Source organism: Loxodonta africana, chromosome 9 (genome assembly GCF_030014295.1).
Source record: "Loxodonta africana isolate mLoxAfr1 chromosome 9, mLoxAfr1.hap2, whole genome shotgun sequence".
NCBI classification, from domain to species: domain Eukaryota; kingdom Metazoa; phylum Chordata; class Mammalia; order Proboscidea; family Elephantidae; genus Loxodonta; species Loxodonta africana.
In genome coordinates, this window is record NC_087350.1 from 120,569,166 (window position 1) to 120,582,600 (window position 13,435).

The window sequence follows — 13,435 nt, forward strand, 5'->3', positions numbered from 1 at the left end:
CAATGCATTTTTTGAAAAAAAAAAAAAAAAGAACTTTGTGTATGTGACTGAAAGCATGTAACCCTCAGATGTGGCATTCTGAACTGACAATAAAGACCTTTCCCAAATATGCTGGTGTTCTGAAGACTGATTCATGTGCTCTCCTGACTAACGGGGACCAGAATAAATAACCCTGTAAATACAGCAGCAGCGTGCACCTTCTCCCTCACGTAGGGACCGGCCAGGCCAAGGCAGGGTGTGGCGAGTTTTTGCACGCATCGCACTGAACCCAGCTTATTTTAACCTTGCAGGCGATAAAAGCGAAAATGGACGAACTTAGGCCTTTGATACCTGTGTTGGAAGAGTACAAGGCCGATGCCAAATTGGTAATGCAGTTTAAAGAGGAGGTCCAGAATCTGACGTCAGTGCTTAACGAGCTGCAAGAGGAAATTGGCGCCTATGACTACGATGAACTGCAGAGCAGAGTGTCCAATCTTGAAGAAAGGCTCCGTGCATGCATGCAAAAACTAGGTAGGCCCAGAACCCGGCGGGGCGTGGCAGCACCGGCCACCTCCCCACGCGGCACAGGCTTAGGGAGTGGTGCTGAAGTGGACAGCGCCCGCCTGGCTTCAGCAGCGAGGTGATGGCTGGTTAGGGTTTGTGGGTAGGGCTGCCTTGAGGAACAGTGGAGGAGGCCTGTAGGGAGCACCCATTACACCCCCTTCACCCCCCAGGGCTTTGACCCAGTCCTGGGTGAAGTCTACTTCACAGACCCCACTGAGGAGGATAACGGGAAAAAGGGATGCTATCAGATATGTGTGTGTGTGCGCACGCGCGCACATGTTGGGGTGGATTGCGAAGACACAATTTAATAGGGCTGGAAAAACACACCTTATTCTCTCCAGGTTGACAAGGAGGGCTGATGAAACAGCTTGAGAAATTGAATCATGCGTAGTTCGAATAAAAAAGGAAAATAAAATCCAATCACATCACAGTGGAAAATTTGACACCCACAGCCAGGGAGGGGGCCCCTCCTACCAGTCAGGAAAGGGGAGAACCTCTGAGCAAACGAGCCCCCCGCTCCCGTTCATTTTTCTAGGAAGGACCCCTAGTGTGGGCTGACCTATTTGGATTCTTATTTGTGATTAAATGCCCACTTTCCTCATGACATTCCAGTTAATTGCTTCAACAAATCTTAACATGCTAGTGTCTGAGTTCACTTTTAAATAGCCCATTTGAAATTCCAATCCCATTTTTAGGTTTTCTTAATAAAGGTTAGCTGGGCCCTCTCACCAGCGGCTTTTTTTGTTTTGTTTTGTTAGCACAAAGGTTGTTCGTGTTCATATTAAATACCTTTAAGGGTAATTCTGGGCAGCGTTTAGGGTAAATTTGCTTTAGGAGGAAGCTAGCCTTAGGCCTCATCTGCTGTTATAACTTTTTATCCTCTGTGCCCCGAACGCCTTACTACAAATTTAAAATATCCAAAAAGGAATTAATACCTTTAAGAATCCCTTTTCTTGTAAGGCACGTGCAGTACAGAGGAGTGTCCATAGGAGGAAGACTGAGTCGGCCTCCTTTTTGTCTTATCAGGCCCCCACTTCTAGACGACCCCTGTACTGCCGCTCTAGAAGGGGACAGAAAAGATGCAAAGATTTCAGAGAAGACGATGAGAACTGTGGGATTGAAGAGCGACTCCGTTCTGGGGTGTGTAGGACAGGGGGGCTGTCACAGGAGGGGTTGTCTGCTGTGGTGTTTTCAGTGATGTGCTGCCATGCCATCCTGGGGCCTGGTGTGTCAGGGCTGCGTGACTGAGACTGTCCCTGGAGGGTCTGGGCTGTGACAGCCTAGGAGTCTGTGTGAATGTTTGAATCGTTCATGGTTACAGCCGCTGGGCTCTGCGATTGTTTCCTCTGGGCATAGCCTCTGGCTTTCCACCCGGAGTGACCCTGAGCTCACGTCCCACCTCTCACATCCTGGCTGGGAGGACAGGCCCTCCAGACACCCCTCCTAGGCTGGTCCCTCAGCCTCGGAAGAATCTGGAGTATGGGGTGGTCATTTGTCATTTCCCGACAAGCAGAGACCCCCCCCCCTCCACCGCCTTCTTGACATACAAGCTGGGCATACCAGGGAGAAGCCAAGATAAATCCTCCACCTTTTCCAAAATATGAAGGATCAGGGGAACAAAATGGAAATGCAGAGCAAAAAGTTATGAACCCCGCGACGTTTAGGTCTTTTCCGAGGGGAGGGGCTGTCCCTCTCAGGAGGCACCGGCCTTCCCATCTGTGCCAGCCTATTTTTAGAAGCTGGGTGAGTTTACCTTGCAGCTTAGGTTCTTGGGCTTTCACATGGTTACCCTTGGGCTGCTAAAAAGGTTGATTTGGGAGTAAAGAGAGAATGAATGGGCCCCATGGCCTTTTCTTCCCACCCCGGAGCACAGCCTGTGGCTTTAAAGGCCTCTGTGTTTACCTCTTTCTTCAGGAAGAGTGTGATGTGTAAACAGACCCCTGATCAGCATCTCTGGAGTGGGCCTGGGGTCTCCATTTCACCAGCCCCTGGTGGCTGAGGACCGCCGAACCACGAGCACCCTGTCCCGAGAGGTGGTGTGCTGAGGTAGTGAGTGCCACCAGGTAGCCAGGTGGCTTTCCCAGAGCATTTACCATCTCAACTTTCAGCTTCCTCCTCCTCCCCTGTGCAGTACAGTACAGGGAGTCCCCATCCCTGGGGTGCTATGCACTCAGGGGAGTCCTTTGCACCTCAGGCACCATGGTGTCCTCGAGCAGAGCCGGCGTGTAGAGTGGAGGGATAGATGATGGGTAGATAGGTAGATGATAGGTGATGATAGATAGACAGGTATGTAGATAGAGATAAGTAGACAGGTGGATAGGTAGACAGATGATAGGTAATAGGTAGGCAGGTAGATAGACATAAGATAGGTAATAGATGATAGATAGAATATAGATAGTAGAAGATAGGTGATTGATAGATAATTGATAGATAAAAGATGGGCAGGTGGATACATAAGAGAGAGCGAGATAAAATGTGGGTAGATGGATAGATAATACAGTTAGGTAGGTAGGTAGGTACCTTTAAACCTGTAACCCGTGGAGTCAATTCTACTTATAGCGACCCTCTAGGACAGAGTAGACCTGCCCCATAGGGTTTCCAAGGAGAGGCTGGTGGATTCGAACTGCCGACCTTTTGGTTAACAGCTGAGCTCTTAACCACTGTGCAACCAAGGCTCCAGATAGGTAGGTGGATAGGTTGGTTGATAGATAATTGATAGATAGTAGAGATAGAAGGTAGTTTGGCAGTGGGTTAGAGATAGAAGGTGGTTAATACATAGATCGTTAAATAGAAGACAAGTAATTGATAAATAGTAGATAGATTGATTGATTGACAGAAGATAGATAATAGATAGATCATTGGTAGATGATAGATAATAGGTAGATAGAGAACAAAAAGAAAAAAGGAAGGAAGGAAGGAAGGAAAGAAAGAAAGAAAGAAAAGAAACAAATAGGTTTAGCAGCTGCTGCTCCTCCCCCTTCCCAAGCTTTCTTTCAATTTCAGTAATTTAAGGACCAAATTAATATCCTGGGGCTGCTTAATTTAGTGTTTCCTTGAGCCTTGCAAATAGGCACCGGTCTCAAGACCATCTTAGCAGCCTGCCTCCTTGCTTGGAGGTTGCAATGAGCACAGCGCAGAGGAAGCCGGTGTTCTGCCAGCAAGCCTTGTTAGCCATCCTGGGTGGGGAGGACTTGTGCAAGACTGCAGCAGCCCGGTAGCTGACCGTGTTCTCTGTGCCTGGGCTCTTCTGGTGTGAGGTCTGACGGGGGTTCCTTGGTCTGGTGAGCGGTATGCATGTTGGCTTCCCGGTGAAACAGTGAGAAGGGCACGTCTCCTCGCAGTTCTCCAGAATTGCTCTGAATTGGTCTCCCCTTCTTTCCACCTTCTCTGCAAGTTGAAACTGCTGACACTTTTTGACCCCAGACGTACATAGAAAAAAAAAAACCCAAACAGGGACTATAGGTTCCATTTGTTTTCCAAGGGCTTTATAGGTTTTTCTTGGTGGCCAAGCCAGTATCTTGTAAGAACCCAGCCAAAGCTCTCATTTGGAAAGGCTTCTAGAATGGGCTTGGGCTCCCCATCTCCGGGGCATCTTCTGTGGGGAGGCATCTTGGTGGCGATAGCTGCCCTGAAGTCCTCTTGTTTATCCTGGGCAAGGGAGGGCCAAGCTGCCAGCGGCCCACCCTGAGCGGGTGCAGGGGGCTTCACTGAGTCCCACTCGGCCACACACCCACATGGATCTGAGCAGCCAGGAGTTCCCGTGGCTAACTGGGCAAAGCCAGAAACTTAAAACCTGACACAGGCCTGGCCGGGCCAAACCCACTCAATGCATTGGCTATCCCGGCACACCAAGTGCCCGTGAGCTTTGGGCCTCCTCTGCCCTCTCTGTAAAATGCGGCAGCTGACTTTGAGGGGCTCTCCCCATTATTCCATCTGGTGCCTCTGATGCTAAAGGCTTCCTTTGTCTCTTTCCTTTGAAAGGGTGGAAAGAAATCACCACACACACATAAGTACAGCTGACGCTGGCTCCAGGGCCAAGGGAAGGGAGAGGTCTTTTTGTGTCCCTGGGAATACTTCCAGAGAAAAGCCACAGCACCAGCTGCAGAAGCCCCCACCAGTGGAGCTGAGCCCACCCTGGCATCTCGGAAGTGAAGTCAGGCTTGGGGGCTCCTGCCCCAGTTTGGGGTGTCAGGGTTGGGCTTTAACACCTTGTCCTGGGGAGACAAGTGTGGATCTCCTTCTTGTTCCCTAGCGCTGGAGATGTTAAGAAGGGCCACGGAGGCAGAGAGGTGGCCCTTACTCCTCCCCAGGGGCCGGGACGGAGCCAGGGAGTGGGCTAAGTAGCAGCACAGGCTGGCCCCTTCCATGGAGGTGAGAGAGAGAGAAAGAGAGGGGGAGCCCAGTGACGTCAGTGTCAGATCCTTGGCTTGGAGGAGATCTTCAGGGTGACGGAGGAGGTGAGGCCTGGTCTCAGTGCATGGCTCTCGCCTGGGGATTTAGTGGGTCCTGGCAGAGCATCACCCTCCTTTCTGGGTCCAGGAAGCACTCTGAATGAGCATGGGGAGGGGCTGAGTGGTCCCGCATCCCCGGCCCCCACCCTGAGCTCCTGCAGCCCAAGCTTTGGGCCAGAGCCCTCGGCCTAGCTGGGAAGCTGTTTGGTTTTCAGAGTATTTCATCCACGAGGACCTTTGTTGGTCCACACACCCAGCTTTGCAAAGGTCTTCCAGCCAGGTCTTCTCATGCTCAGGAAATGAAAGCTGGGGCCAGGGGGACAGGCCAGAGGCCGGTGGCAGGCCCAGACTCATCTCTGGATGCAGGGTTGGCCTTCTTTGGCCTGTGTCAGTGCTGCCCATCGACAGGGATGCTGGCCTGAGTTCCGTGGCAGGGGCTTCACCCCAGGCCAGTTCAGGTCACCCATCTGAGAACACTGAGGCTGTAGTTGGAAATAGCCTCCTTCTGCAAACAGCAAGAGGCAGGGTGTGGCACCTGCAGGGTACCTGTTTGTCCCAGTCCCCGGCTCTGCAGAGTGTCCTCCTTCCAGAGACCCTCCTGGGCTGGGGGGCTGCCTCACATGGGCGGGGATCGTCCTGCAGAGCTGGCCAGCCTCTCCGCGTGCGTGCGTCCCCAGCCCGCGTGATGAGAGACACTTTTCTGAACTGAATGTGCCAAGATTCTTCCATGCTCTCTGCCTCGGGCATTGTTAGGTCCTGTCAGCTCCGAGGCCTTGGGCAGAGCCAGTCTGGATGGAGAATCAAAAATAACTCCTGACTTAACGCAGCTGGCTCCAGCCCAGTGGGCCCTGGGGAACGTGCCCTCTGCCAGTCTTGAAGGCAAGGGCACTCACGGGGCCAGCTCAGCCCTCGGTCCCCTCTTACTAGTGATTCTGAGGCCCCTTCCCTGGGCCAGGTCTGCATTTTCGAAGAGGGGTTTGGAGAGGGTAATGCTGACCCCAGGAGCCCACAGTGACCTGGTGTCAGGGTGTGTCTGGGACATGGAAGACCCAGGCTCCTGGCAGGAGCTTTCTCCCCAGGAAGTATTTCCCTAGACCCATGCACCCCTCGCCCCCCGCAAACCACAGGCCAGCAGCGCTCAGTGGTGCTCGGTGGCACAGGACTGGGCCACAGCACAAGGCAGGCCCCTTCCTCCAGAGCCCTCCGGCTCAGTTCACAGCGATGGTGATGCCTGTGACTCCCACCAACACTCACTGCCTGCCAGGCCTGGTTGCTGATGTCCCCACGGTCCACTCCTTAATTCCATTAACTCCCTGCCAACCATCTGGGGTAGGTATTGCCATTACCATGCCCCTGTTTGCAGACAAGCAAAACAAATGCAGATCAGCTCCCTGGCCAACAGTTAGTAAGTGGCAGGTGGGCCACTGGAGTCCTGACGCAGCACCATACTCTAGCGGGTCACCCTCCTTCCCTTCCCGCCCCTCCACTGGAACAGATAGTGAAGCAGTAGACAGATAAGGACTTGTTGAAAGATGAAGTCGTGCCTCAGTGTAACACCCAGGGGCCCATGTTCCTGTGGATGAGGAGGTGAGCCATTTGTTTGTTCATTCATTCATGCAAACATTTCTGTACATATCCCCAGGCTGAGTTTTGGGGGAAGCCGGCTGAACACACAGGCTTCTCACCCTCTGAGAGCGCGTAAGGAGTGGGGCAGTAAGGGGCAGAGACGCATCTGAGGCCCCAGGAAATGTGGTCACAGCATAGGGTCAGCAAGGACAAGATTTGGAGGCATTCAGAAGGGGGTGGAGAACGCTTCAGGGAAGTCTTTATGGAAGAGGCGTCCTTTAGGGTCAAGTCATAAAAGACAGGTGGGAAAGAGGGGGAATGGCATTCCAGGCGGAGGAAACAGTTTGAGCAAAAAGTGTGGAGGCATGAAAGACCTAGGCTCGGGGCTAGGTGTCTGGCCTGCCCAGGGACGACCCGCCCTCTTGGCCTGTGGAGTGTGATGCGGAGGAGGGAGAGCCGTCTGGTCTCCGTCAGGACGTCGTCCTGCAGGAGGGGTGTGCTGGAGCAGAGCTTTCTTGACAGCCAAGGTCACGGACGACTCCATGTGTTGACGTAGAAATGTGAACGGTGGGAGTCCAGAACATGGGTGTTCCCTAAGCCTATTGAGGTTCCCCAAGCTATGACGCCCCCTTGGGGAGATGGCTCCTTTGGACTCTCCTTCCAGGCCACAAATGGGCCACTCTCCCTGGGTCAGTAATGAGCAGGCGTCCATGGAAATCTTTGGGGACGTGGTGTGTCTCTAGTATATGTGGACCACTGGGTGGGAGCATGAGGCCCGGCGGGCAGGCACCGCTGCTAATGGGGTTAGTGGGTCCCTGTTGTTTATCCCTCAACCATCACCCTGGGAATTCAGAGGGAGCTGCTGTCCAGGGCTCCCCATAGTCAACGGGCACAAAGTGGGACCTGCCCTTGACAGGGCTGAACAGAGCCAGGTGGGGGTCCCGTATCCCCAGCTTCTCCTTTGCCCAGGATGAGGCCTCAGCACACCCCACCCTGAGTCCCCACAAGGCCATGGGGCAAGTCAGCCCAGGACAGTCATGGAAAAGAATCGCTCATGAGGTTTCCAGGACACCTGCCCACTTTGTTCTTGCTTCTCGACAAGGTGGGGCCTCTTAGCCTCCCTGCCCCTTTCCTCCATCTCTCCACCTAGACTGTGCTTGGTTAGGGCACACGGGGAGGTGGGCCAGAGCCTAGCAGGTGCGCCATGATTCTCAGCCTTGCAGCCTGGTGCCCTGCAAGGTGCACTCACGGTCCAGTGATATCTGCTGCCCGGGAGCCTGGGCGGGGACGACTTTCTGTGGGAGAGGGCCTCCTATAGCCGAAGAGGGAGGTAATCACAGAGATGGGCAAGGCCGTGGAGACAGTGGTGGCATTTCTTGTTCACATCTGGGCAGGAGACCACAGCAGAGGTGGCTGGGTTTTAGACCTCGAGCGTGGCTTGATGTGGAGCTGGGTGAAGAACCAGCCTTCGTCTGCGTGTAGGTGGCTCATCGTCCCGCCTTGGAGCCCCCACGTTGCCTATAGACTCGGCCTCCCACCAACAGAGAGGACAGCCGTGCCTCGCTCTGCCTGGCTGGAGGCCTCCTTCCATCTTGTGACAGTTCACTGATGGAGACACGCATACCCCACTTTCAGTGCAGACAGAGTGGCTTCGCAGGGGAGGCGGGCGGCTGCACCCCACCCCTCCCGAGCCCACCCCACAGGCTCCGCAGGATTATCCTGGCTAAACCACGGCCCTGGCTTAAATAGCTTACAATCTTCTGGAAGCACCCGGCTCTTCCTTGAACTTTGCAGACCGTTGTGTACATATGCTAACGCAGTGGCAGGGGCGGGCCGCATGGGTCAGGGAGGAAGGGATCGAACTGGGGGTGCAGGGCCGCCGGCCCCCAGGGTCCACCCTAGAGGAGGGGGTCACACAGTGGGGAGTGCAGAGCCACAGGCCCCCAGGGTCCATCCTGGGAGGTGGGGGTCTCATGGGGTGCAGGGCATCCATGGGCCCCCACAACCTGCCCCTGCAGAGCGCCCCACCTCCCACTGTGGTCTCTGGGAGAGCCAGGCCCTTGGTGTGGAGGAGCTGGGGTCCGGGGATATGCCCTTCAGAGGTGGGCTGATGCTCACGGATTTGCAGAGTGAAATAGTCATACAAGATGGCGGCTCAGGGTCGAACGAGTGGAGTACAGGTGTGCTATGATGGCCACACTGGCCACGGTGACCTGGGAGGTTGCAGGTCCAGCTTCTGCCCTGCCCTCCATCTGTGCCCTGACCTCAGACCCACCCACTCTGAGGCTCTGTGGCCAGCCATTGTCCCCAGTGCCCCCGACTCTGGGCTCTGGCTGCAGGCAGAAAGACCACTCGCCCCTTCCAGGAGACCTCCCAGAGGCCCCCACCTCCCGCATTAAAGTAGCCGCCTTCCTGCTGCTCGGGGGTCTGAGAGAGGCGTGGGGGGTAGTGAGGTCTTTGATGGTGCATCAGCCCAGGGTGGTGGGTGGGGCACTTCTGGAGAGTGCCATGACTTATACTGAGCCTTGTCCTGAGTGGGAATCCCCTGGCCGGCCGTCATGGCCACAGCCTTCATGTCCCTCTCCCCGCACCCTGGGTGCACTCTTTTCCAGCCTGCGGCAAGCTGACAGGCATCAGTGACCCCGTGACTGTCAAGACTTCCGGCTCGAGGTTCGGATCCTGGATGACAGACCCTCTGGCCCCTGAAGGTGACAACAGGGTGAGTGTCCTCGTGGTCGGGATCTCAGATCTGTACAGGTGCACCCTCCTCAGGGTGGGGCCCTGGTCTCCCCTTCACATCATCACCCAGGGGCCCGTGAACTGGCAAATCTAGGGTGCCCCAGGGGTGTTTGGTCCTGGGAAGACTTTGGGGAGGGCCCACCCCCTCATAGAGGTCCCCTCTAGTGGATGCTATTAGCCTTCAACCAGAAGGGGCCTCCCCTTTACATGGGGAACCCAGGAAGCCGGATTTAACTCCAGACCCCGAAGGTGACTTCCCGGGTGAGGGAGGTTAATGGTGGGCTGATTCAGTGGCTTGGCCCTCAGGGAGTGAGGTTAGCTTGTCCCAGGGGAGGCAGTTGTTGAGCAGTGTCAGTGGGCAGCTGGGCTGCCTGCCACGAGAGCTCCATTGAGCGACCCCCCTCCCCCCCCACTCGGCCTCCCCCACCACTCCCTCTTCCTGCCTCTCTGGTTGGGGAACTTACTTTAGAGAGGGGTAGCAATGTGACATCAGCGATAACAACACTCATAGAGAAAGGGCACTGTCGTTTCATTTTGGAACTGGTGAAGACAAGGGGAATGTGTTACAACTATCACTTCCTCTTCCAAACCAGGGGCTTTTATAACACTTTGTAGGGTGTGAAGGGAGGTCACAGGATGAACACCGAACACCGGGGGCTTCCTCCCCGACACCTGCACAGCCCATTTCACAGATGAGAAGACTGAGGCTCAGAGAGGTCAGGGACCTCACTGGCCATGCTGAAGGGAGGTATAGACCCTACTGTGGAGAGCCAGGGCCAGCTGTTTGGTAAAGGCCTCACAAGACCTCATCTTGTGTGCAGACCCACTCTTCCCTGCCAGCTCCCAGCCACAGTGGGTCGATCAGAAAGCTATTTGCGATCTTCTCTGTGTACTAACCCAGAGTCACAGGCTGCTGGGGTGGGGGTGCAAGATGAGGATGGTTGTGGCAAATGACAAAGCAGGCCGATCCCCTTCAGTGTCCCCACTTAGGTGTGGCACTGGCCCAGTGCTCTGGGCGGGGTGGGGCTAGCCTGGACTAGGCTGGGCTGAACTCGGCTGGAGTAGCCTGAGGTAGGCTGGGCTGACTGGGTTGACTGGGCTGGGCTGGCGTTCAGTCTCTTTCCAGCTGAACCTTCCAGACCCCAGGCTCCCCACTCCTGCTTCTGTGTCAGGAGAAGCATCCATTAGTTCTCTGTACCGTAATGACATCTCATTTGTATCTCATTTGCCATTCCTTTCATGGCTGATAGAAACCCCTGTTCCTTTTTGATTTAGAAAAGAGGCCCTGCGCTTATTCAGCGCTTTCTTTTTTCTTCCCCCTGGGCAAAATCTCAGAAAAGGAGAAACAAGCCCCATGTTTGCCTCCATCTGCTTGAGGCTTACTCTTGGCCCCTTCGGGGACAGGAGGTGAAGGATGGCTGCCTGATGGGGCTGATGCCAGGCTGTCTGGCCACGGGACCCAGTCACCAAGCTGGGCATTTAGAAGCCTCCCTCCTGTTGCTCCCCTGCCCCACCCCACTCGCCCACTGCTTCCTTCTGTTTCCTGTCACCCCAGTTGTGATACTTCAAGTCCCCGTTGCTAGCAGCCTCCTCTGGGATTCCTGCGACCCCTGTCTCAGAAAACCAGAGACCCTGCCAGAGGTTCTTGCTGGAGGGAGGGATACAGTCCCCACCTGATGGTCATCAGGCAGAGCGAGCATCCAACAGGGAGCATCCAACAGCGGGACGCTCTGACCCAGCCCCTGTCTTCCTGGGGCGTGCTGGGAAATGAGAAAATACACGCTTTAAAAAAAAAAAAAAAAAAACTCCACTACTCCTCTGGGCCATGTTGAAAAGGGACTATGAAGTTTGAGACTCACTTGCCTGGTCCAGAGGATATTTAATGGGAATAGGTGGGTCAGGTTTCCTCTCCTGAGATTCGGGATCTCCTCCCTCCAGCCCCCCTCCCACCACTGAAGCCTGTGGACCTGCAAGGTGCCCTGGTACAGCTCCTCCTCTGGGGAAGAAGGATGGAGAGGCCAGGACTAACAGGTCTTCCAGAAGTTTGTAGCATTTGCCCGTCTCTAAGGACCTCCAGTGAGAGCAGGCCCCCAGGAATGGCAAGGAGTACCTCTCCAGACTCGCATCCTGGAGTTTCCTCCTGGAGAGCCCTGGCCGGGCCAGCAAACCTCGGATACAGCTGGGTTCGGGTATTTTGCGGGGGAATGTTGTTTTTATTTTCTGAGGCTTGGGAACTTTCTAACAGTGGAGCTGGCTAACTGTGGCTCTGACGGCTTTTATTGGGCATCCCACCTCGAAAACCTGCCCTGCGGAGAGGTTAGTTCAGGAGCCTCTCCTCAGCCCAGGTGTTGGTGATGTTAGCGATAACCCAGAGACAACCCAGCAGCGAGGCAGACCCTCAGAGGCAGGTCCAGTCCCAGGAGCTGCTGCAGCGCTTTGCAAACACGTATCAACGCCTTTAACACCAGAAAGTGGAGTCCCCGGGCGGCTCGACCGCTAGTGGAAAGGTTGGCAGTTCAAACCCACTCAGAGGTGCTTCGGAATAAAAGCTTGGCGATCTGGTTGTGAAAGGGCACACCCTTGAAAACCCTGTGGAGCACTTTTCCTTTGCGCACAGGGGTGTCTCCACCAGTTGGCATCGACTCGACAGTATCTAACACTACCACCACCAGGGGACATCATAGTGGCCAGCAGGCAGCTGCGTTCTGAAGCGTTCCCTGGGTGCCCAGCCCAGAGCCCAGCGCTTTGCAGCGTGTGTGTCCTGGTTGACCCCCTGGTAACCCTCCCGCCGTGGGGTCATCATGACTTCCAGTGCGTCAATGAGAAACCAGGTTCCGGACGGTCATGTGACTTGCCCAAGGTCTCAGAAAAGGCTGGGCGATGACTTTATTGAACAGATGTGTATCTTGGGCACTGATGTTCCAATATAAGACAAGCCCTCTGATGCCAGCCTCCCCGCTCCAATACCCTCTCCCCTCCAACCTGCAAACTCCCCTCCCCCTCACCACACACAGCAGAAAAGCTACCCCACAGGCCCAGGCAGCCAAGCTAGGCTCTGGGGGGGGGGGAACCAATCAATGCCTTTAGTGCTGCAGAGGGTAAACGGCTCTTGGCTCCATCTGACCGTGGCTTTCTTCTGCTGTCATGAGCACTGATCAGATCACCCTCTTTGCAGACACCACACGCAGCTCCAGGAAGCCCCAGATGTTTCTTTGCACGGCACAATGAGGGTGCTGGCCCCAAGCTGTCAGGTGATGATGGAGTCTTCTGATAATTAGACTCTATTTTCTGCTTGATGACCTGCTCCCCTCCAGGAGCACGTGGCTCTAGTGGTGGCAGAGCTGCTGAGGAGGAGCAAAGGAGGAGGGCCCTCCATCAGGAAGAGCCAGATGCCTATGACGGGCACTGAGGTGAGGGGCTGGCAGAGGCCCTGGGCGCTGGCCTGAGCACGTGGGGTGTTGGCTGCCCGCCGGGCTGCTTTCTGCCCTAACTGGGGCTCCAGCCCTCCGGGTCTTTCACCCAATACAGCGCCTGCATCCCCGTCCTGCTATGAGACATGTCCCAGGGCCTGTCATTGACCCAGGGGCAGTGTTTGTTCCTGCTTTGTTTTGATCTTTTCCATTCTCCCATCCAGTTGTGATCACACAGACACAGGAGACCAATAACTCACTCCAAAAAAAAAAAAACTAAAAATCAATGTTGGCTTCAGTGCAGGCTACCATGCAATTCAGCCTGGGCTGCTGAGACCAGAGGATGTGATGGGAGGGTGAGGGGAGACCCACACAGGCCCCGAGGGGGATCCTGGGAGAGCCTGTCTGGGGGCAGCCAGGCCTGCAGAAGAGCTGGCAGGAGGGACACTAGGTGCCAGCCCAGGGTGCCCCGGCCACCTTCAGGTTCTTGATGCCTGTGCCCTGGCGTTCAAACAAAGGTGAGCTAGAGCACCTCTGACTCAGTCTTCCTGGCTCAGTAAGCCAGGCACTAGACCAGGCACCATGGTCGGAGGCCGTCTCCACTCAGCAATGAGCCTCAATGTATTTCTAAGAGCGCCGGCTCCCGGAGCCCCTCCTTCCCCTCCTGCCAGCTCTGACCCAGGTCGCCTGGGCAGGAGACGTCCTGTTTCACCTAGCTGTGGAGGA

The 13,435-nt window shown here is 55.3% G+C and overlaps 1 protein-coding gene across 1 annotated transcript in view; it reads left to right on the forward strand.

Moving 5' to 3' along the window:
• LOC100656654 (noelin) overlaps positions 1-13,435 on the forward strand; it is a 30,312-nt gene that overhangs the window by 9,997 nt on the left and 6,880 nt on the right. The window contains exons 4-5 of the mRNA XM_064290636.1: positions 291-510; positions 9,173-9,279. Coding sequence (XP_064146706.1) covers positions 291-510; positions 9,173-9,279 — 327 coding nt within the window. The remainder of the gene's footprint in view (positions 1-290; positions 511-9,172; positions 9,280-13,435) is intronic.